Genomic DNA, 24,788 nt, shown 5'->3' on the forward strand with positions numbered 1-24,788 from the left:
CAGCCCTTGGCAGCCGCACACGGGAAGGTCTGAATCAAGAGACCCTGCTCTGCACCCGTGAACTCCCAGGGCGACTTAGACCGTGGCCACGCAGAGAGCCGATGCCTGCTCAGCCGGGTCCCTTCCAGCCCCAAGGGTGCTGGAGCTGTGCAAGAGGGAGGCAAGCGAGCGCGCTCTTCCTCTGACCGACGCAAAGCCTGAACAGGGCTTCTGCAGTCCATTTCAGGAGCACCTCTTAGGAGCCACCAATAAAACAGGGCCAGTTCAATTTTAAATGGTTTTATTAAGGACTCAAACGTTTCCGTAGACAGACCCCACACGAAGAGCCCACACGTGTGCTGGGGTAAACTGCAAGCAGAGTGCTGAAGTCTAAATAGCCTAAGGATCACGTGGCAACGGGCTCACATTCATTTCCAATGGCAATGGGAGCTTGTGGGGCTTCTTCCACCTCTGGAAAAAAGTATTACATATAATCTTACCTCACTTGGTTCGTCCACTGAAAGGGGGAACGGGTCGTAGCATGTGACTATGTGGCTGCTGTGACCCTGCTTAGACGTGCTCTGCAAAGCTAACTGAGCTTGTCCAAAAGCAGAGCTCAGTTAGACTTACTCCCAGGTAAACTGATACAAGACCGCAGCGTCAATGCCTCATGCTCCTTAGCCTACAGTAGCAGCCCTGCTTTCAGAGCTGGCCACAAACTAACAAACTAACAAACAAACAAACAAACAAACAAACAAAAACCACCTGAAATAATGAGCACCTTTCCTGTGTGGAGGAGGGAAAACCTGGGATTTTAAAAGGCGCGGCACTCAAGTGCGGGCACTGATCGTTCTTCTGCAGCCACCCTCTCCCACATGGGAAGAAGTTCTGACCGCACGCCCTCTGTGTTACGTGCTACTGTGCAAAATGTGGTTGTGGCAGCAGAGCACCATGGAAAGCGCCCGGGGCCTTGCCGGGCGCCCGGCACTTACTCACCCTCCGTGAGGTCAACGCAGTTCTCTGCGACGTCTGGCAGAGGGACCGAAATGCCCATGGCTTTGCGGATTCCGTAGGTGCTCACGATATCGCCGGGAGCGACTTGCTGCGCAAGCTCTTTGAGGTTACTGGTAACTCTCTCGGCTGGAAAGAGAACAAGGCCGCAACGGCGCAACTTTTCACAGAACGTAAAAATTCTGAAAATAGCCCCCAGTAGACTGAAAATCTGCGTTTATGCATTTAGAGAGCCTTCCTTGCTATTTTAATTCTTTGAAACCTGTTTGCACTGCTTTTCTGGTACAAGCAACCTCTCCAAGCTGTTGAAAATATTACAACGTTGAATGTTTTTAAAAAAAAAACCTGACAGTGATGAAATGGACAGCACAATCACAGCACTCCTTGCAGCACTTGGACTCCATGGCCTTCTTGGCCCCTTCCAATTCTACTAGTCTATGATTACAAGCATCCCATGCAGGACAGGAAGTATGGCAGCGGTAATTTCCAACATGGCTTGCCTTTTCTCAGGAAAGCTGCTTTTGGCCATCTACCCTTAGTATGCAGAGGTAGAGGGAGGAAGGCTGGGCACCAATTGGAATCTAATTGCACGGCCTCAGCTTCCTCTGCTCCTCATCTCCCAGCATGCCTCTCTCTCCCTCCCCTCACCCCCAGTTGGCACTTGGAGGATGGGCAGGCCAGAGGGCTCTCTGAGTGCCAGCTAGGAAGGGCAGGGCAGGGCAGGGACCTGGTCTTCAGAGGTCCAGCTGCGAGACCGCATGGCGTTCCAGTCAACACGGGAAGCTGTCACATCATACCCTGAGAGAGCTGAAGGATACTGTATACTACTAGCCTTGCTGGTTTTCTAAAATCTGAACATGTGCGGCACAATAAGATTCATGTGCATTCCAAAGCATGCCCCACGGACCTCAGTGGAGTCTTCTCCAGTGTACGTGGGGATGCCCTTAAGTGCACCAGAAGACCCGTACTTACCCAAATGCATCTCCTTGTAAGAGGGACTCAAGAGGCAGATCGTGTTCGGAGGCGGTTTTGTGCTCAGCCGCTCATTCTGTGCATCCTGGAGCTCCCTGAGCAACTTCGTGGTTTCGTCAAGTTTTCTCTGGAACACCTCTGCTTCTGTGAAATTCGGAAGGAAACCGTGGGCAGAAGTCAGCCCGGCTGGAAGGGGCCAAGAAGCCTTGCGAATCAATGCCAGCCCTGTGCGTTCCACTCACCTTCGGATTCAAACTCCTCTGTGGGCATCCCAAAATTGATCACTGCTCTCAGGGCTGTGAGCCTCTCCTTAGTAAGAGAGGACCTGCTGGCCAGATCCGTTTCCATAACCTGCTCGGGGCAACAAATGCCTGCTTTTAAACTCCGGCAAAATGCACTTGTGTTAGTATTTTTGAACCAAGCGAGTATGTTGACTCTTCAGAGCAAGACGCAGGATAAATAGCATGGGTGGCTTGAAATGTGACCCTCTGTGCCCTCTTTAGAGCATTGGGCTGACCCTGCCCAGACCCCCTCATCTAGCTAGCTGGCTGTTGTGCCTGGCACTGTGAGGCCCGTTGCACCCTGACTGCTTGCAGCCGGGGCCAAAGCCGTAAGAGGCAGGCCCTGGAAGCCGGTCTTCAGAATCCCACCCTTCTGGCCAAGGATGAGTAATGATTTGGATAAGCTGGCCATACATTTTGACCAAATGGCTTTGCTTTTGGCTTACTGCTAACGTGTTAAAAGGCAGCCAAGCCACTGTGTTGCAAAACAAGGTGTGAAATCTCAACCTACAAAGTTGTTAAAAGAAGTTCTGTATAAAGTCCAAACTGAGAAGCGCTGGCAGATGGAAGCAAAGCCTGAAATATGGCACCGCAGTAGGTAAATTTCACAGGGGTTGACTTTTTTCTGTTCTGTATCTCAGTCACCTATTTATCGAACGTCAATTTCATATCCCATGACGCAAAGTAAGAAAGAGAGCAAGTGGACTGTCTCTATTCTATATACGAAAGTAAAACCTGGCATTTTGATTTAGGCTGGTTTGGTGAAGCATTTCCCTGACCTGTTTGCTGCCTAGAGGGCTGAAGAAATTTAAAAGACCGTCACCTCTATGTCCTTGGCCACTTCAGCCCTTTCACGGAGGCCTTCGGCATCCTCTGCTGACTGTACCTGGAAAAGGATCACCTGTGGTTATGATCTGTTGAAATAAATTTTATTTGATCCTTAATGTGATCCAGTAAAACGCGTCTCCTGGGCTTAGCTTGCTCAGGTCCCTTGGACTGCGTGTTTACTCTACTTGAGCACTGCGGGCTCCTCCTCTTCCCAGCATGGGCCAACTCTGGCCTTCCTGAGCCAATGGTGAGTGGCGAGGGGAGGTGCACTCCAACATCTGGGGCCCCAGGTTGCCTACCTGTGGCCTACAGGTGGCTCCAGACATGTCAGGCTGCCAGTGGCAAGGGAAGGAAAACTGCTGCTCTGGCTTTCATGCCACTAATGTAAAATCCCAGCAGTGAGCTCTCCCCCTCCAAATTCAAAGGGATTTAATGGTAGGTTTTACATATCCTTGTTAAAACCTAACGTCCAGAAAATAAATCTCTCAATGACCATTTCAACTGGAGTTCCAACAGAAAACAGTCAAGAGATTTATATAAAAGGCACCTGGCTTCATACATTTCTAACTGATATTCCCTAGTCATGGCTTCTTTCTAATAGTTCCTTCCAAGGAGAATAAATACGTGGTTCCAGAAGTAATTTATTTTAAATCAAATCTCACTTGGATTTTATTTACAGCCAGTGCAATTAACTCCCATGTCTGAATGCCAAGGACAGCAGTCCCAGCCGGGAGGCAAACTTAAGAACAGCTGCCCTCCCACCACCGCGTACAGAAGTCTTCCTTCTAACCAGATCATCCCCTCCATCGCCAGCCCTGAAAAGCCTAGAAGGGGTAAGCAGAAAATGTGCCTGAATTTATTGATTCGTTTTATATTGCGTACAGTCTTTTATTATTTAAACAAACAGTTAAGACAACAGACAAAAATCAAAGCTGGCCCATGGACAGGGTTTCATGGCGTGCCTCTCCCCCACTTGCAGCGACTGAAGTCAGTGTGACGTAGTGGTTAAGAGCATGGGACTGGGACTCAGATGATCCGGGTTCGAGTCCCTGCTCAGCCATGGAGCCAACTGGGTGACTTTGGGCCAGTCACAGACTCTCAGCCCAACCCACCTCACCGGGTTGTTGTGAGGGTAAGATGGAGGAGGAGATGTAAGCTGCCTTGAGCCCTTTGTCGGAAAAAGGCAGGATATAAATCGAAAAATAAATAAAAAATAAAAAGTCAGGAAGGACCAGGCCAGTGAAGGCACAGAATGTAGCACCGCCTCCTCCCCATCAGATCGGGCTGCAGGTTTTCTCCTCCTGACACCCATTTCAATCGGCAAACCAAGCCTGGGCGTGGCCAATGTTCAGAGGCCTGGAGAGTGCATCTTCACCCAGTATGCTCCAAATGTCTTGGGAGCCCTTTGACAGGCAACGGTCCCAGAATATCCTGGCCCACCACTATGCAGACACCAGTCCTGCTCCATTCAGTGGGGCTTAATCCTCGGTTTGGATGCAAGAGGCGGAAATGTGGGTGGGTCGGGGGCCGCGCAGATCCAGAGCCCATGGCAGGCTGCTTTGGATTAGGTGGCAGACGCAGCGTGAAGGGCCACGTGGAGAACATGCTGTGCCACCACATCTGCAGTGTGCCCAGCTCTCCACCAAGACCCCTGCCTATTGCCGCCCTTCCCAACTCTGCTGCTGGGGAATGCGCCGCCTGGAGCAGTGGGACCATGTGCTAAGCAGGAGGAGGACCCACGAGCCGTTCTTCTTCCCTCGGGGGTGCTAGGGCCTCATGACGGTTTTTCCTTAGGTGGCTGATTTACATAGTTTGGCTGCTCAGTTTCATCTTTTTATTATCAATTTTATAGACATGTTGCAAGCCACTTTGACAGTCTGCTGGAAGACTGACATAAATAGACTGGGTTTTAGAATGTTTCTCTTGGCCAAGAAGTAGAGAACAAGGAATGATGCTCCTTCTCCACTGGCTTGATTTTTCCTTCCTTAATTTTCAGAAGGGAACACACAGGTGGGCTTACCGTCTCTAGCTCTCTCAGTGAGCGAGAATGTCCTCCTTGGGTGAGGACATCCAGCAAGCTGTCAGCCATTACATAGGGGTAGTCCTGACACTTGGCCAAAAATTCGTTAATGCTAAAGACCAAAGAAGCACAAACACATTAACAAACAAACAGGGCGGGGAAAAATAGCTCTTGCAATTTGCTGGTTACCTGAGCAGGTCAGTGACTAGAAATAGCCTTCCAGGAAACCAGGTGGAGATTCAGTTCCTTATCTGGGAAGGTGTGGCGTGCACCGTGTTAGGTGTTTCCAGAAATTCCCATTGGCTTAAGAATAAACTGGTCGTTATTGAATTTGAGAGCTATCCAAAACCGTGCATAGTGATGAGGTGAATTTTTAAAAGCACCTCAGTTATGCTGGGAAACGATCATTTCATTTCATCATCATTTCACATGAGCAGCAGAAACAAATTCAGACCCAAGCCTTGGCCACCTAGAGAGTAAAGCTAAGCTGTAACCTGGATAAGCTAAACAGAGTATCAAGTAAGTTTGCGATACATAGAGATTCTTAGCATTCCAAACACCACTTGAGAAGCGGTAACAGGGCATGCCTGATCCCTAACCCAAGAAGTCCTTCTTTAGTCCCTCGCAAAGAAAGCTGATCCTGCGGATTACAGCCAGCAGGATCCTGCCAGGAAGGTAGAGATGGAATGCGGTTTCAACAGACCTCCTAAAAAGCAAAGCTCGTCACTAGGGGAAACTCAGGTGAGAAAAAGATAGGTGTATCATGGATGGAACGCTGAAGCAAAGGGCTGGGAACCACAAGGCTAGGTGTCTGTTGATATTATTTCAGAAAGAACACTTGGTATTAACAACTGAGATTTGATGGAATGTTAAGAATGTGATTATGAATCTAATCTAGCAAACCAGAGTGGTGTAATTGTTAGGAGCCTGGGTCTAGGACTCAGGCAATCTGGGTTCTAGTCCCTGCTCAGCCATGGAGCTCACTGAGTGACTTCGGGCCAGTTACAGAAGCCCAATCTACCTCATAGGGTTGTTGTTGTTGTTGGACTAATACTGAGAGCAGGAGGAAGAGACTGATGTAAGCTGCTTTGAGTTCTTTAAAAAAAGGGCAGGATATGAATACATAGCTTTATATTTTATAACTAAATAAAATGAAGTGAAATTCCCTCACTCTCAACTAGTCAAAAACATATAGATGAAACCCCAGTAAGCATCTGGTTTCATTTGCTAGTGCTGCTGCTAGTAATGGGAAAACACCAAAGGGGAGCCTGCTCCTTTGTTGAAACACTTACCTGAAATTCCCTTGATTAGAATCTTCTCCATAAGTGGAGTAGATTAAATCTGAATCATCCTTGCTGATATTTGCAAACGTGGAATCGTAAGCTGGAGCGTAAGAGCTAAAGGGTCCATAGTTCAAGTACATCACTGAGGAAAAACACAGAGCAGGAATGAGTCACATATTGGTGCAGACTTCCGCAATCGGGCGACCTCCTGGTGTGTCTAAATGCAACGCCCAACATCCCCAGCCCACACTGTATTTAGCCAGTAGAAATGACACAGGAGCTAACTGTTCATTCTATATGGCTACAATCCTTTGGCTACTAAACAAAGTCTTCCCTGGGCATTAGGTTAGGTCCAAAGGGAAGGATTAATTCTGCGTGTTCCCCATACTCTGTAGGCCTCATCCAAGAAAGGTAGAATTGTTGTGCCCCCTTCAAGGCAGAAAACTGTCTGGCAGTGCTTGCTCATAGTCTACAAGAAGGATCTTGTTTAATTAATAAATAGGCTGGACCTCACACCCTTCCAGTGCAGCCTTTCTTAGCTCATGTCAGAGCTTGCTATGGTATCTAAGTCCTACTTTTAATTCCACCTTCTGTGGATAGAAGGATCCTACAAAAGTCTGTCGTTCAGTCATAAGAAATCCAAGTGCGAAGAAGAAAATCCAACTATTACACTAGAAGATTTTGCATGCACTATTAGGAGAAACAGGTGCTGATGGAACTCCGGTGGAAGTTTTTTTGTGTCACAAAGCACAGAATGTTTTCATCTGAAAACCCCCTGAATCAGAATTAAGGAAAAACAGGTTCTCTCAATCTTTACTGTGTGCATAAAGTTGGAAACTTTTGGAGATTGTCATCTGTGGCTTTGACATTTTGGTCTCCTCAGTATAGAGCGAAACCCTCCATCTGTATTTGTCCCTTTCATTTATCGATTCCCACTGCCCACATCCTCCAGGACATTCGAATATTCTTCAGCACACACTAGCAGCAGGATTTACCGGGAGTAACTTTATTCCGCTTGTCTTCTTTGAACCCTTGTAATGTATTGACGCCTGACTGAAGTCTTCCGGCAGTCACACCCAACTTCGCAGAGCCATGGCCGACTTCTGCCACCCAAGAGAATGAGACATGAACAAGAAAACAGTTATGTAGCTTAACCTCTTTTTAAAATAATCCTACGTTAAACGCCACCACATACACAACATCTCCTTCTGGGCTTTTCTGAAGCCCTTGTGACAATCAGTCTTAGTTCCCGGTTAGATTACAAGCCATTAAACCTTTCGGATGCTCATTCGGCAGGAACACTTTCTCTGGAGTGGTTCTCAGCTCCAGAGTTGAAATGCTTTTCAACAGCCTTCCCCGGAACAGAAGGCACGCACAGAATGTCGGGGCACGCTGAAGATCCTGATGCTGAGCTCAGCCTTTGGTGGCTTGCAGCGCCAGTTCCTTTAAACTGCTTTTACCCGTTATATAAGCTGGAAAGTCTTGGATTTCATTACATTTGTATATTGCCATGCGGATTATTTATTTACTTATGCTGGGATTCCTGTGCACGGCCTTCAAAGCATAACGTGACAAGTGGGATATCAACACTGAAAATAAATCGCTGAATAAAAGTGTGTCCATTTTCACGGATTTAAAGGCCTGTGAAACGTTACCCTGTAGCCCAGTATAAAAGCCGCTTAAAAGTAGAGTTATGAACTACAACTAGCAGTGTGACTAACAGTCCACCCACTGGCATGTATTAGTCTGGGTATCAACATCGTATGAAGCAAATGGCTCTAAGCATCAGGGAGGGCAGCACCAATGGAATCTGTGGGACTTGCTTCTGAGTAAGCTCGCTCGGGAAGATTGGCAATCGAGATATAGCTCGGCGCTGTTCCACTGAAGAGGCAACTCAGATGGGGGTGGACAACGTGATGCTCACCAGAGCTTTTAAGTTGTAACCCCCATAAGCCCCCATCACCACACCCACTGGTCAGGTTATCATGGGGATTGTGGTCCAAAATACCTGGACAGCGCTACATCACCTGCCCCTGCCCTCTCACAGGTAGGCACCTTAGCCCAGGTGTCAGACATACTTTGAGCTGTGGCTGCCAGGCTGATGCATCAGGACCTTCTGCTCTTGCACCCAGGTCTGCTGTGATCAAGTTTTACACACCAGCAAGGCACTCGTGAAAAACTGACACGGCGTATTCCAACATTTTGGTCTGCTGTGGTCTGCTCAAATGGCATTTCCTGAGTTGACTGATCAGCCTGGGATCCATTAAATCAAGCATGTATCAGGAACCGACAAATGTTCTTCGAGAGCTCTAAGGCATGCCTGCTCTGGAGGAGTGCGGCTCAGTCCCAGGGGGACTTCCTCGGTACCTCTCCAAAGCTAAGAATCATTGGCAATACATGCCAACAAGAGAAAAGATGGCTCAAATTATTATCATCGCCAGCATTACCCCCAGCTGCTTCTGCTGGATTAAGAAGTCCCAGGGTGGTTGTGCCATCTGATTTTCTTCGTTCAAATTCACACTGAAAGAAAAGATCAAGCCATTAAAACAGGTCTCTGGTGCACTGCCTGAGCAGTTAGCGCGACACAAGCGCCATACATAATTTAGTAGGCTGTTTTGCGCGTTGCTGCAATTAATAGATATTATGGGAGTTGATTCCGATGTTTAATGATACTGAACAGAACGGCACCTACTCTCAAAGGGTTGTGGCTTCCCAGAGATGGGGCGCCCATATTCTCTGCTCTGTTTACCTGAGCGTTAGGAGGTCGTTTTGTCAGCTTCCCCCCTGACTCCCGAATGATCCGTTCAATCAGCTCTTGTTCCCGCTCTAAATTACTATTCCTTATTTTTTCCTCAAGGAGATCTTTTTCTTTCCTGGGGGAAAAAGTGGTAGAACAAACACAAAAAGCTATATAGGTTACTGTTCCCCCTTACTATATATAAGACTACTACATTATTTATAATTATCATTACATTGCATTTCTGTCCTGCCGCTTTCCTCTTGCAAGGAAACCAAGGTGGCTTACACAGGTTCATTTTATCCTCCAAACAATTTCCTATCTAATTCAGGGGCTTTCTCTCTTTGGATAAGCTCAGTAGGGCGACTTGTACATACCGGACATCTGTCACCTGTTTAAAATAAAGAATAAGGCCCTTTTTACAGTGAAATGGGAAGGCATCTCTGCTAGCAATTTGCTTTCTTCGCTTTGCATGCCGCCAGCCCTGAGTCTCCAACAGAAAGCTGTTGAACTGATTTTGTGCCCAAAGATTCCCAAAGTCTCACTAGACTGCAAATCAATTTGGGCAAGGTTCAGAAATATCAGTGAAATTTTAAGTCTACTATGATATTGTGACCCAACTGGCAGAATTGGCACAGAAAGCATCCTCCAAACCAGAAGATTTCTTAAGAATCGTGTCCGGAGCATACCTCAAGCTTCAGCAAATGCTTCAAGGTATGGTCAAGTATGAAGGATGCCGCCAACGGATCCACAGTGCATCTAAACCAGCCTTTTGCTGCCCAAGCTTGGCCTACAGATGCCCAGCGGGGGTGCATGCCCCACTGCCGGGAGGGAGTCGGACAAGGCGCCAGCCCCCTTCCCTACTTTGAGGTAGGCAGGACTATGCAAACAGCTGCGCAATGATCCCAGACACCTCCCCAGCGCCAAAGTTGGGAGCGATGCTGCGGGTCCTGGCAGCTAAGAGGTCTCCCTCCCCACCAGCCCCTCCTGTTTCAAAGTTCAGCCTACATCCGCCTGGAGGTGTTCCATGCATTTTAGGGAAGTGGCGTCCCACCGTGCAACACTTCCCACAGCTGCTGAAGAAGTGGAGAGAGGGAGGGAGGGTGATGAGAATTTCTGGCTTGGCTGGCTTAACCGGCCAAAAGCTGCCCTGCTACACATGCCTGTAAGAAGCCAGCAACAGTTTTCTGCTCCTTCGATAGCCAGGCAAAGACATACACACTGCTACAAGTTTGATGTTACTAAGCAACAGCTGCTGACAGACCTGCACTGGGCAGCGCGTTGGACCCAATGAGCTTCTGGCCCCTTCCAATTCTATTATTCCAGGATTTTATGACCACGCCTCTTCTACCGTTTGGTTTAATCCCCTCTTAAAACTAGTTTAGTTGCTACCATCAAATGCAGGGCTCCTGACTTTGGTCAAATGAAAATAATACGTAGCCCCTTGTGGCGCAATTACTTTTTGTGCTCCTTGCTGGGAATTTTAAAGGTTTTGAGGTCTCCATCCGGGCAGTCTGCATCTTTTCCAAGGCCATCGTCGTCTTCTCCACTGGACTGTACGCCTGCTTTATCTTTCTGCTTCCTACTTTTTTGCAGGTCTGCCATGAAGTCAATACTTTGTTTCAAGCTCTGAATTCTTTCCTGAAAGAGCAAACCAAATTTAATACTTTCTCATTTGATGCCCACATGTATAACAGGTCCAAAGTGCAAGAACTTTCTGCTCAGCTGCAAAAGATCAAGAGCTCTTTGAGGAGCAGCAAGAGCACCCCAAAATTCTTGTTCTGAATGGCGATGGCTGCAGCCTTTACTCCAAAGTGATGACACAGCCATTAATCTACTGTAACATCATTTTTATGCATGTGTCTCATTGAGTCGAATGGGATTTATTTTTTTGTGCGTGTGTTTAGAATTGCAGACTTGGGGATTTCTGAAGGGAAAACAACGGTAGTCAAATGCTGCACTTCAAAAGAGATGCAAATAATCGAAGTACAACAGTTTTAGAAGTGCTAAGGAAGAAATAAGTACTTATGGGGAGCTGAGCTGAGTGAATCTGACAGATTTCTCCCCCAGAACTGGATTCCTCACATACTGCCATAGATGAAGCCACTCCCCATTCACCTGCCATCATTTGTTTTCAAGTCAATACCTGGCTGAGTATTTTCATTCCTGAATGCAAGAGTTTTTTTGCTGCCTTGTAATAGATCGTCTCTGGTTTGTTATAGACCATGGCATTGGTGCACATCAGTTTGAAGTTGTCCTGTATAAGCAGAAAAATTAAGACGAATGAGCAGGTGCTTCTACAAATGTTTCCTGTCTGATCTGTCCCTTTATTCCAGGGGTGCAAAGAAAGGAAGCCTGCAGATGGCCCCCCAAAGACTGCCAGCATCTGCCCCCAAACCCAGCAACAAAGCTGGCTCCACTCCTTCCCTGGGCATCCTAGGAAGGAACCACAGAGTCCCCCAAGTGCCTTTCAGAGTGCGTCCTGGAAGAACTGTCCTGGACTGGTAGTGCAGCCCCTTAGCAGGATCAGTGCTTCACTGCTGCTAGAACCAGGAGAAGGTCAGGGTGCCTGGGGCGTGGCGAGGGCTGGATGGCTGACGGGGACCATAAATAAGCAGTGACCAGGCAGGGTCTCTGAACATGCATGGGATTGTATGTGAGTGCAAGTGGGACCCCGCTGGCACCCTGGAAGACACAGACTGTGACCTCCGTGGCTGAAAAGACATTACTCCCCTGCTTTACCTCAACGAAATGCGAAACGTAACCTGTGCTTGGAGCTGCCGGTGTTCTGAAACTGAAGCACTGCCTGTGGCCAGAATAAGCACACTGACATGCCTGAATGATGCTAGAAGAGGCACCACAGGAAGGGTAACCTAGTCATCCACCATAATAGAGGTGCAGATTCTCTGCAATTTCTGAGTCGAATTCCTGCATTCCAGTCCTATCACCTGCCACCTTAACAAGCATGATGTATGTGTGTCTCTGCGCGGAACAGCATGCCTTCTGCTTTAACCAGTGCTCTGCAGTCCCTGTTAGCCACTGCGCTTTTCTGCCTCTTCCATGTGATTGCTGCTGCAGACAAAAAGCCAGGACCAAGGATCACCGGCCCGGTGGGGAGAGGCGGTGTCGTGCCCGCGCTCTCTGTACTGCGGCTGAGTTCTTCAGAGTGACAAGCTAAACCTCCAGGTGGAATTCAGTACCCTCTCCTCTGACACCAGCTCGCAAAGCACTCAGCCAGCAGCTGACATCCTTTAGAAATGACAGATTTGATCTGAGGACAACAGTGCTCATAGCAAACACATCGGTTTACACTTTGGTATTAATGTACCGCGATGCTCATCACAGTCAGTTTTCCCAGGAGATCACAGGGCCCTTTTTCATCAGATTGAAAACAGTAATAAAGGAACCGCACAAATCTTATGATTTTCTTTAAAAGGCACAGAGAGGGACAAGGGTGAGACAAGAATTTTAATAAGCAGTGCTAAATAGAAGGCAAGAAGGAGATAAGCTGACTTTTGCTATCCTTTAAGGTTTTTCCTTTTAAATTATTAATTGACTTACAAGATGTATATACTGCTCTAAACCCATTAAAATTCATGATAGTAATGAACAATAAGGAGGATTTAAAATCAAAATACAAAATTAAAATCCTGGAAGTTAGGTATGTCAGTAAAGGTGGCTGGCCGGTTTAGGGTTTAAAAAAACCTCTTCAGGTGCCAAAAACAAAACACTGGTGCCCACAGGGAGTTCCACAAAGAGGGGGCAAGGACACTGAAGGCGCCACTGCACCTGGACTCCACCTGGGCTGCAGAACCACCAGGCGCACCTCCCCAAATGGATTACTTAGGACTTTATACCCTGATAAGGTAAAGGTAAAGGTTTCCCCTTGACTTTAAGTCCAGTCATGCCTGACTCTAGGGGGCGGTGCTCATCTCCGTTTCCTGGCCGAGGGAGCCAGCGTTTGTCCACAGACAGTCTCCGTGTTCGTGTGGCCAGCATGACTAAACACCGAAGTGCACGGAACGGTGTTACCTGCCCACCGAAGTGGTACCTTCCTATCTACTTGCATTTGCATGCTTTCGAACTGCAAGGTTGGCAGGAGCTGGGACGGAGCAACAGGAGCTCACCCCGTTGTGCAGATTCGAACCGGCGACCTTTCGATCAACCAGCCCAGCAGCACAGCGGTTTAAACCACTGCGCCACCTGCAGTCCCTTATACCCTGACAGAAGCACCTTAAATCTGACTCGGGAGCAACCAACCAGCCGATACAGCCTTCCTCCGTAAGGGTGCAACATGCTGGAAAGGACCGGTTCCTGTTAGGCTCCGCACTGCCTGCAACTCGGAGACCAGCCTTAACGGTGGCTGCTGGGCTGAGGCTGCAACTCGCCCCTGCAGTGCTACAGCCAGGCTGTTCCTGCCCAGCGGTAGCCGTAGCAGTTCATGCGGCAGAAGGCCCTCGGGCTGCCATGGCTATTTGGGACCTGGTGATATTATGCCTAGATGCTACGAACGGGGCCTTTAGAGGCCGTGTGGCCCCATCAGCAAGCTGATTTCCTGGATCTGGGACCCACTTGCCCACCAGGCCCCCACCCTGAGAGGACTGATTCAGCCTCCCTTTGCTAGCCCCGTCCAGGTCATCATGACCTCTAGGTGCTGATCCAAAACTTGCAAGGCCTCATCAGGTTCAGATCTCCGGAGTGGATGGAGCTATGTGTCACTGGCCTACTGGCAGTGCTTTCCTCCAGATCAGATCCCCTAAACAATGTTTCTACGGCGTCAGGCGGGTGTCAAACAACTGCTGGAGCAGGATGGTCTCCACAGGACCCCGCTGCTCAACAGCCGAGGTGCTGAGGAACAGTCAGCAGGGCTGATTTCAGAAATCAGGCAGGACTGGAATCGCACGATGCCTCCTGCACCCCAGCTGGACATGGTCGACGGCAACAAAAGCCAGGCAGAAAGCGAGGCCGTTGCATTCCCACAACCACCGCTGGGCACAGGTCATCCATTAGGGATGCCGTCTTCTGCCCCAAATTCTATTTGGATCAGTTACACGTAGGGTCATCTGAATCCATAGTCTTGTTTTAAGATATCTGGTATTACTGAAATGTGTTTTGATGTGTTCAGCCTTCCTCCCTCCCGCACACAATTTCTAACACCTCGTGAGTTAACATTAAAAGTATCTACTGAAGGCATTAACAAAGGCTTTCTGTAAAGTAAGTGAATGGAAAACTCTTGAAGCCAGATGTGCCCATTTTTGATTCTGTGTGTTCATAAACCATGAAAGTTAAGCCCCGAAATGAATAAAATGTGGAAAAAACTCGGTGCAATGCAATCGCTAGTACCAGCAAGTGTCAATGTTTAATCCCCTCTCTGCAGTTTAAAATATAAATTAAAAGCACCTTTAGTTCTTCTATGGACTGGTAACCATTGTTCTTGATCTTCTCTTTCATGGTACTGAAATCCATTGGCCGTTTAATGATCATGGAGTAGCCGGGAGCAATAAAGTCAGTCACAGGAAATGAAAAGAAAGCATTTGGATCCTTTCTGTTAAGAAATGAAAAGAAGAGCCCTTTATGGTACGTTTCCATAACAAAGAACAGACAGAGTTTAGTATTAAATTGAAGAGAAGACTCCAACTTGAAAGGAACCAGAAAACTGAACTGAAACAAGAGGTAGCTTTTGCCCTAATCCAATCTTGCATTTCTTTAAAGTGTGGAAGAGCTACCGGGACCCGTCCCTGCCTCCCCACTCCCACATTTTTTGCTGGGATGCTATTGTTAAAATGTGTTTGATATTTCTAAACCAAACTGCAGGTATCACATTTTTTTGCCTCTCCTTCAGACGGAAAGATGCATTACAGTTTCAGCATAATGTCAGTGGCTGGGAAAGGATATGGTACAAGGCTGCTGAATGCTAGCCACACAGGACTTCCCCCTTCAAACAGCGCCTCCCATATATTATTATTATTATTTGGAATTTCTGTATGCTGTCCCATTCGCATAAGCCTCGGGATGGCTTCCAACATCATAAATAAATACTCATACAAATAAATGCATATAAAATCTAGATGCATCCTGGCTAAATATTTTAAAACCAATACATAATATCAACAATTATTAAAATATCGTTTAAATAAAAAGGTCTTGGCCTGGCACCGGAAAACAAATAATGACAGTGCCAGGCAGACCTCTCTGGGGAGCGCATTCCATAAGTGGGGCGCCACCGCAGAGAAGGCCCTCCTCCAGGTACTCACCCTCCTAATATCTTTCAATATATAAGACTGGTGGTATTTCCCAAAGTGCAACAAGGGTTAATATATGGGCGATATCTAAAATCAAGATGGCAGCCATCAATTTCTCCGTGTTCCATGCCACAGGGGCAGGCAGGATTACCTTGCAGTGGCAAAGGAAGGGTTTCGCAAGCCAGCAGAGCTCCAATGTACTCAACTTCATTGCACTGGCTGGGAAGAAAGCCACTGGATTCTTGCAAAGCCTCACAAAACCGTAGGCCTGCGGTGGTCTAAGCTAAGGTGTGTATCATCTACGCGTAGTAGTTACTGCCTACTTCCTGGATTAGCTGAACACACACTTGGACTCCTTCCAAAGAATAACCTTTTACTCTAACAGCTGCAGTGTTTCACATATAGTCCGCCGTCAGTTTATAGGAATAATTAGTTATGCTAAAAAAAAGTTCTCTTGGCTTAAGCAAGAGAATCATTTTGACAGGTTTCTCCTATTAAAAGAGAGGCAATCCTCTCTGAAGAATGAGAAACTGAGATCATAAACCATTCACTCACTGAAGCTGCATAAAATCTACAGGACATTCCATGACTCCCTCAGAGTGATTGGTTTATTAAATAGCAGCCAATTTCTAGAACTATTTCAATAACATGTTAATTTTAAAAAGCAAATGCTAGTGTTACATGAAGATGAGCATGTGTAATGATACATATTAGCTTGGTAGAATGTACAGATATGGATAGTAGCATACCAACAAAACATGAAAAAGGAACAATCCAAATTAGAAAGATAAACACACAGGTTCTTCCAGTATTAAACTATTTAGCATTCTTACTGGTCTTATCAAAGATGCTTGGAAACCTGACAAGAACTCACCTCTGCAGCTGTCTGACAAGTTGGTTCAAAGCTTCTTGAAGTGGAGTCTGCTCAACTTCTAAGACAAAGAGATGAAAGAAGGAAAAAGAGCACACATTAATTGAAAAAGGACACGCACGTATCGCGAAATCCAGGCTTGGAGATGTTACTGTTTCTTATGGCACAATGATACAGCATCTTAGAGGCAGTGAAGCAAAAGGGTAAGCTTTCCTCTGTTAAGCTGAACAGTATTTTCCATGCACATCAGAGGAGATCTTCCGAGTGTTTCAGGGCCATGCAAACGAGCAAGAGTTTTGACTTTCCCATGTAGGGAGGTGGCTTCCTGCTCCAGTTCCAGGCCTGTTTGCTTCACAGCAACAGGGTGTTTTCAGAGCTTTAACCTTGGAATTTCTCCCCACAACTCCAGCTTAGTTGGCTGGAGTGCGAAAGAGCCAGCTTATTTATGTTTCGCAATACCCACTCAGCAGGAAACTCCCTACAACAGGGATGGTGAGGTTGAGTAGCCCTTCAAGTACTGCACTCCCCATCAGCTCTAGCTAGCCCAGCCAGTGGGAGAGGCTGGAGGAAGTTGCGGTTCAAGAACAGCTAGAAGGCCACATGTTCCCCATCCCCAATTTGAGAGCTTTTAAAATTTATGTAGGGGTTTTTTTTTGTATTGCCTTCCTGGGCAACAAGCCGTGTGAAGGTGGTTTGGATCCGGATGCTCACAAATGGGCTGATGTTTCTGGGGCGTGCTGCTCCAGTTCAGGAAGTTTTTCAACTTGTAATTCCAAGCATGAATTTATTTAATTTTAGGAGCAGGCACAAACAAACTCCATTCATTTTATAAAAATAAAATATAAATAAGCTGAGATCAAGCTTCTGACATTTTCACATTCTAGCCAATGCATTCTTAATGATGGAGGAACGAAGAAACACAGTGGCTACTGTTGTTATTCCACAGTTGTTGTGACACTGCTTTTAATGTAGCATGTTATGTTCTGGGGCCACTAGTCACTTGAACAATTTTTTCAAATAAGGGAAGTTTTTTTTTTTTTACAATCATGATTTATGCACTGCCTTGTACTTTAACAATAGCATACTTGAAGTGACTAAAATTTTTAAAACATCGAAGTAGAGCCAATCAAATCAACAATACAATGGCCTTTATAGCCTAAAGTGTTTAATCCTACCTAAACCTGGAAGGCAAGCAGGGTCAGGCCTGCTTAGAATCTGAATGGGAGGCTTGAGTCTTGCACTGAGAAGGGGGTTGGCCCTGATGGCTTTCTAGACCTCCTTCAACTCTATGATTCCATGAAAACAGACAGCATTTTTTACCTTCCTGTTTTGCTAAACTGCTTGCCAGTGGTTTTTCAAGTGGCATTTCCAGTCTTACAGGAGTTTGACATTTCAGTTCTCTTTCTCCTTCGGTATCACCACGGTCCCTATCTCGCTTCTTTTTATCCTCCTAAGGATATAAACAACAATTGTCTTGTGAGGCATCACACTACTGGGTGCAGAGTTCTGACCACAATTTGCTTACTCAATGTAGACATTAATTATCAGAGTGTTAAAAGCCCAGACAGAATCTATTCTTTATGTGCTGTCTCCATCTACTGGAAGTCACATATACTCAGGATATTATTCATAATATTTACGGAATGCAATGGAATGAGATCCAGGGGGAAATGACAAGCAGCCTTATACCAGGTCATAATATTCATCCAACCCTGTATTAGTGACTCCAAAGCGGACCTCAGGATTTTGTTGGACTCCAAAAGTAATCTCCCCAACTCACATGGACAATGAGCAGGGATCATGGGACCTGTACTCCACTACCTGCAAAGTGACAGGTTCCCCACCCCAGCTACTCTGATTGACAGCAGCGTTCCTGCATCCGAGGCAGAGGCCTTTTACATCAGCTGCTAGCTAGGCCATGCTTAATTGGACATGCCAGGGCTTCGAACACAGAACCTTCTGCGGGCAGGGAGGTCTGCTTCTCAGCTACTGACCACAGGTACGTGACTGAAAAGACTGCTAATGCAGTGGGGCTTTCTACTCATGCAAACTTAATTTTTACTGACTCCCTTCTGCTGCTGCAACTTACTAGGCCACGTTTCAGATCTTCTGGACAATCCAAGACTATCCCCCAAACTACTCCAGCACAAGCATTTTTTTTTTACCTGTAAAGGCAAGCAAAATACATTATCTAAAACTACCTTTACTTTTCTCCTCCTTTTTTCCTTCTCCTCTCCAGGAACTTGCTTTTCAGCTTTTTTCCTCTTCTTCCTTTTCTTGTCTTTGTGTTTTTCATGTTCATTTTTGTCTTCAAATAGGGTCGAATCGTGTATTGTGCTCTGAGTGGAAAGCTCTGCTACTTCATTTCCTCCGACTTTTAAAACCAGCTTTAGGGGTTTTTCTACATATTCTTGAAGAAGCACAGGAAACCTGGATAAGTCTTAGAAATAACCTGCAGTACACACAAACTCAATTCAACTTTGAATGATTTTGAAGCAATCCTGTGGCCCTTAAATAGCTCAGAGAGGGCTGCATGATTTTTGGATTCCGAGATCCAAGGTTGGCAAGGGGCTGGGGGAGACTAGAGGCAAGAAGTAGTCAAATTTGTTAGCCCTGAAATACTCCTTAGCACAGGACCCCTAATTTGTTTCCCAAGGGAAAAGTTCTCAACAGACACAAGGCCTTATTCTGTTTCCCTTCTCTCTTGTGTCCTTGAGGCTGTGTGTGGTGCCGTAAGCTGTTAGACTCAGGCTGACATACTGAGATATGCTTGGCTCTTTCCTGAGGTGAGACTTGAAAGATTTCCTGACTGTGGTATCTTACTTGAATCAGCTTTGCAGTCTGCTGTTCGATCCTACCTGCAGAGTTAGTTTCTAAGAGCAACGGGGAGATCCTCTGCTCACCCTTGTAGTATCTGAATAGTGGTGGTTCTGCAAGATTCTATCTTGACCATCTTGTCCCTTAACATATCTATGAAGCCACTGGGTGAGGTGATCAGCAATTTGGAATGAAGTGTGTCAAAAACAACACCCAGCTCTATTTTCTCTTGGCATCCGAGTCTGGTGAAGCTGTGCAGGTGCTGAACCTATGTCTGCTAATGGGTTGCATGACGTACAACAAACTGAAACTAAATCCCAATAAGGCAGAGGCTCCATGAGAGGGAGTTAGGTGTGTGCTCTGTTCTAGGTGGGGTTGAAATTCCCCTTGAAAGAACAGGTACATAGTTTGATCGGAATGATGATATAGATAAATGTATTGTTCTGCAACAGAGATAAACAGAAACATAGAAACAGAGCGAGTCAGAAGAGCCAGTGTGGTGTAGTGGTTAAGAGCGTGGGACTGGGACTCAGAGGATCTGGGTTCTAGTCCCCGCTCAGCCATGGAGCCAACTGGGTGACTTTGGGCCAGTCACAGACTCTCAGCCCAACCTACCTCACAGGGTTGTTGTTGTGGGGATAAGATGGAGGAGGAGAATGATGTAAGCTGCCTTGAGCCCTTTGAGGAAAAAGGCAGGATATAAATCAATCAATCAATCAATCTAGTCTGACCCTGGGCTCCAGCCCTGGCTCCATGGATAATGGGTTGGATCCATATTTACTCACAACTGCAGCAGACCCACTTCAATTAATGCTGCTTAAGTTAGTCACAAGACTGTGCCTAAAACTGGATCCAGCCTAGAAAGGAGAAGAAACTGTGCATATGACATGGATCACGGGTGGGCACTTGTGGCCCTCCAGATGTTTTGGCTTGCAATTCATCAGTCCTTGCTAGCACAGCAATGATGAGGGATATTGCAAACTGTAGGCCGAGACATGGAAGGCCCACCCCTGCTACCGAATGATATTAGTATCTGTATGATTATGTGCATGCATTTATATCTCCAAAATTCTTTGTACATCTGATGAAGTGGGCTAAAGTCCATGAAACTTTATGCCATAATAAACTTTAAGTTTAAACTTTAAACTATTAAAGTTTAAATAAACTTTAATAAGTCTTTAAGATACCACAGACTCCCTGGAGTAACACAGCTACCCTTGGAAAATGTATATGCACATGTGTAGTCTATCTGTCAGCGGCATTGCTTGTGTGTAGATAAAGATAAATGTATATATAGGTACAGAAGTGTCTATCGCTTGCCACATACCAGCCGTGCTGATAGACTTTACAGAGGGTAGTTTGTGTTAGCCTACTGCAGCAAGACCACTAAGGTGTTGTGATGATTGTAAACCCCTAAATGTGGGGGTCTTGTGTGTAAGATAAGCAGTCCTACTCCGGGAGTCTCTGGCAAAGGAAATGGGGCAGGGACAAGTACAAAGAAAACCCTGCCCTTTCTTCGCTGGCACTCCAGAGGCCGCCAACACCAGCAGATCAGGGAAAGATCTTCTTTTACCAAGAATTTTGGTATTCCAGTTATTGTTTTAAATCCCTAGTGGCCTAGTAAGAGCGGGAGGAATGATATAAGCGGCTTTGATTTCTTTGAAAAAAGGGAAAAGGTGGGATATAAATCGAATAAATAACTAAATCAATAATGCATTTACGTTTAGACAGAACTGTGGTCAAGCACATCTGCCGGGCACCAAGTTGGGGAAGGCTGCTCTACCCCACTTGGCCCTTTCCTGTTAAAAAGTGGGGGCGAGGCCCCCTGGTCCTCAGTAAGCAAATCACGCTTAAAGTAACGGCTCCCCCACCAAGACCACCAAAGGCCACGGAAGGCAACCCTGCGCAATCACCCCACAATCCATCACCCCCAGATTCCTCCCTACGTCCCCTTCTTTCTCTCCCATAATCCCCCGCTTCATCCCAGCATCCCCCGTAATTCCCGCCCTCTCCCCCAGAAGCCTTCCCACAATCCCCCTGGCGCCCACAGCGCTACCCCTCACCCCCCGGGCCCCCCCAATCCCCCCTCCTCCCCCAGACGCCCTCCCATCATTCCTCTTCGCGCCCACATCGTTCCCTCCCTCCCCCCCCCGGGGAAACGGCCGCGGGGGCACCTTCATACGGGTACTTCTCCGCCTTGTGCTTCTTGTGCTTCTTGCCCATGGCCCGAGCCGGCCGCCCGCCGCGCCCCGCGCGCCCCCTGCCCGCTGCGGTTGCCGTCGCGCGACGGGCCCGAGCCGAGGCCGGGCGGGACACAGAGCTAAGTGCCGCGCAGCCGAGGAGGCATCCGGCCCTTCCTCCGATAGGGAACTTCCGGGTTCCCTGGGGAAAGCGGCTTCTCTCCCTCCTCCTCTCTCCCTCTTTCTCGCACGCCGCCCTTGGCTTCATGCCCGCACCCGGGGCCTTGAATGCGCCGCGCTTGCGACTGCTCCCGCTGTAGGCAAAAAGCGATTTCAAAAATATCTAGGAATAGACGTGAAATGCGGCTCTACTTTTTTTATCTCTATGGGCTCAACATGACAGGGAGGAGCAGGAGGAGGACCACCGAGAAGGAGGCGGCGCCGCGCGAGAGCGGCCTCAATAAGGTTTGCTCTCCCCCTGGTGGCTCCGAGGTGCTACTACAGACGAGTCGCCGCTGCTTGTTGGGCGTTCTTCCACGCTTTCAGTGCAGAGGTCGGTCCTAATTATGTAGATAATGATATTATATAACCTTGCTCTCTTATGTGCGGGTCCCTGTCTGAGGGGAGGCTTAATTTTGGGACAGCGGTTGGGGGTGTCCCAATTCTATGATATGGCATCGTATTAAACTCACAGTTCATTATGCTTTTTATATGTTAGTTACAAAGGCATTTTGGATATGGTAAATCGTAGAATTGATTGCTCCATTAATGAAATGAATAAATGCATATAAATGAAGGTGGCAACATGCAATTGTTGGGAGACCTGATTTCATGATATTGAAACTTCCCCAAAAAGGGTGGGCTTATATTAGCAGCTATTTTCACACACCACTTCTTGTATGGTATCATGGAGACTCCAATGCAAAGCTTGCTTTTGGTCCTCCCCAGCCTGGCTCCCATTTTATTTTAATCTGCATTCTTCCTTGCCTTTGACACACACATTCACAGACGTTTCTAAAATTCTGGTATCTTGGTGTGCTGAATACCTCTGAGCACATGCAGAGTGCTTCACTGCCCTTTCTTTGCCCCTCCCCTACGTTGGGAAGAAGGCCATGATCTCCGTGGTAATGCAGATAAGTTACATGTATAAGACTGTGGGGCTCTACCCCAACAGTAGCAGAGACCACCCCCCAAAGCCCCTGTTTCAGCAAGGGTCTGTGGGCAGAAGACTTCCCAAAGATTTGGGGGCTCTGCTTAAAAGAATCAGGGCTCCAACCCTAGTGTGTTGTCCCCAACATTGATTCTAGTCTGTGTTGGTTGATCTCATTTCCTCCACAGCTGTGGGCCCTGATGGCACTTCCATATTCCAGGGCAGTCTGTTTAATGTAATTCTGCTTGTGGGAAGCAGGAAAGAGGACTGGAAGGCTCTTGGGTCCAATCCAAAAGGGCTTGTTTTATGGCCATGCCTACCAGGGAATGGTGGGCGTTACAAACCAACACATCTGTTGGGAAAGGTTATATTAATATCATAGATCCAAACAACCAAATGTTCTTGTACCTGTTCAAATCAAAATACTATTTTTCCATCCAGTGGTTTCCTCTCAACCTCAACAAAACTTGAATCCACACTAGCAAAAATCTATATATTTTTCATATCTGTAGGTGACAGCTAATGTAAGCCATTGTTTCTTTGCCAGTGCTAGGGAGGTTTTGGTCTGAGCCGAGTTTATTGGGCATCAGCATAAAAGGACATGAAGTACTTGAGTGTGAGATTTCCTTGTTGTTATTCTTCCCTCCCCTTCCCCCATCATACTTGGCTTTACGGGAGAGATGGCTAAGAACACACATCGATTTTTGTTTAGAACAAGCGTTTATTGATCTATACAGGACTTGCAGTGCAAACTGGCAAATCTCGGAGTGGCCAAAGGTCCTTCAAGGTGCACGATGGAAGAAAAAGCATTTTTGTAGAAGGAAGGGCATGCATTTGATGAAATTTGCATTTACGTGGAGTAGTGAATTGGTTAGGCTGCGCCCCTCCAAAAGCAGTGAGGAGGAACTCGGTCTATAGCCAGAGGTGTGGTTGGATCACAGCCTACTCCAACCCTTGGGATGGTTTGGACTAGATCAAGTGATGGTCTCAGGGATGGACCACAGAGCCAAACATGGTGGTGAGCAGTGTTCAAGGTGGACTTGGAGGCACTGCAGTCTTTCCTGTTCAGGATGGTTAGCCTGGGAGGGCAGGGTCCCTCCAAAGCCTAGGTGCACCACACACCTTTTTCCCAAGAGACCCACTGCCCCCCAGATCCACCCATGAAGGAACCCTACTCACTGGAGAAACTTTATGCTGAGTGCATGGGAAAGGATACTCTGTGCCTTGCCTACACTTCCACCGGCATGTTCGTTTGTTCGTTTAATTTCTGTTCCACTTAGTAATGGTACTTGTAACAGCTAATGGTATATTGAGTCTCTGCGGGGTTCCTTGACTGGGAATCTTGGTGGCTCGCCAGGTGGGCGGGAGACCTCCAGTGTATCTGTTGGGGTTTGGCTCAGCAGTTCCTGATGCAGAAGGCAACTCTGTGTTTGTGACAATGGTTTTCAGATGTTGTTCTAGGGAAGCCTAAGGTCTGGTACTTTGAGGGAAACATGAAGGGCCCCACTTCGAGGAATGAGCAGGGCCCCCAAACCCAATTTTGAAGTGAGTGAAGCAACACCCGTTGCCATCTAAAGGGGGGTTCGTGTAATCCCGAGAAATCCAGAGTTTAGAACCGTGCCATGGTTTGGATGTAATGGCTGACGAGTGTCTCTGAGGAAGTGTTAGTCCATGCTCTATCATGACTAATCGTCCTCATGGTGTAAAGATAGTAGGAAAGGTGGCTGATGCCAAGAGAGGCCACAGGGTAGAAAAGGTGACCATGTCTCGCCCATCCCGTTGAATGAGTGCATCCTACAGCTTGCAACGGGCAGGAATTCCCTGGAAGACAAGCAGATGAAAAAGATGTGAACGTTACTGATCTCAGTGAACAGAGCTGCGCACAACGTGTCCTGCATTGTTTGTTCTGGTCCTTCCCTTAGCTGGGGAGATCAGAGAGGGACTCGTCCAAGACCACGCAGGAAGCTCAAAGTAGACGTGTGTCTGGAGCCCAGGTTGTCCAACACTCAAGCAGCCCAAGCGCCACTCTTGGGATGTCTCATGTGGTGCCCAAAGCACGTGTGTGCACACAGGTGCCTTTCCCAGTCAGGTTTCTTCCTCTCCTGATCTCTGCTTTATTTCTTAACATTTTTAAAATTGATTTTTTAAGCTGAGGAATGGCCACACTTCAAAGCAAAATGGCGGCCTTCCAGCGCCATCTTTACCAGGGTTCAAAAGTGTGTTTTTGCATTTTAGAGGATAGACCTCAGCTCTGCCATGACCTTAGGTTTTGGGGCAAGTTGCTTTTTTTGAGTCTCAGTAGCTTGTCTTCAGGACAGTGAATATTCTGTGGCTCCCCCCCACCCATGGTAGCCATTTATGAATGGACCATCCTCTCCATGGCTGCCAATTTGTGAGAGTGCCCACAACGCTCAAAA

General features: G+C 47.1%; 1 protein-coding gene across 1 annotated transcript; it reads right to left on the reverse strand.

Moving 5' to 3' along the window:
- Positions 1-263: 263 nt before the first annotated feature.
- BRD7 (bromodomain containing 7) lies at positions 264-21,352 on the reverse strand. Its single transcript, XM_044427570.1, has 17 exons — positions 21,216-21,352; positions 18,426-18,634; positions 17,545-17,674; positions 16,228-16,285; positions 14,512-14,656; positions 11,258-11,368; positions 10,571-10,752; positions 9,124-9,247; positions 8,822-8,894; positions 7,370-7,477; positions 6,384-6,516; positions 5,092-5,203; positions 3,067-3,129; positions 2,205-2,313; positions 1,963-2,106; positions 976-1,119; positions 264-450 (listed from the first exon to the last, which is right to left on the reverse strand). Exons 1-17 carry the CDS (start codon positions 21,262-21,264, stop codon positions 386-388), a joined length of 1,959 nt encoding a protein of 652 aa, XP_044283505.1. The 5' UTR covers positions 21,265-21,352; the 3' UTR covers positions 264-385.
- Positions 21,353-24,788: the final 3,436 nt, after the last annotated feature.

Source organism: Varanus komodoensis, unplaced genomic scaffold (genome assembly GCF_004798865.1).
Source record: "Varanus komodoensis strain SLA01 unplaced genomic scaffold, ASM479886v1 scaffold19, whole genome shotgun sequence".
Lineage (NCBI taxonomy): Eukaryota > Metazoa > Chordata > Lepidosauria > Squamata > Varanidae > Varanus > Varanus komodoensis.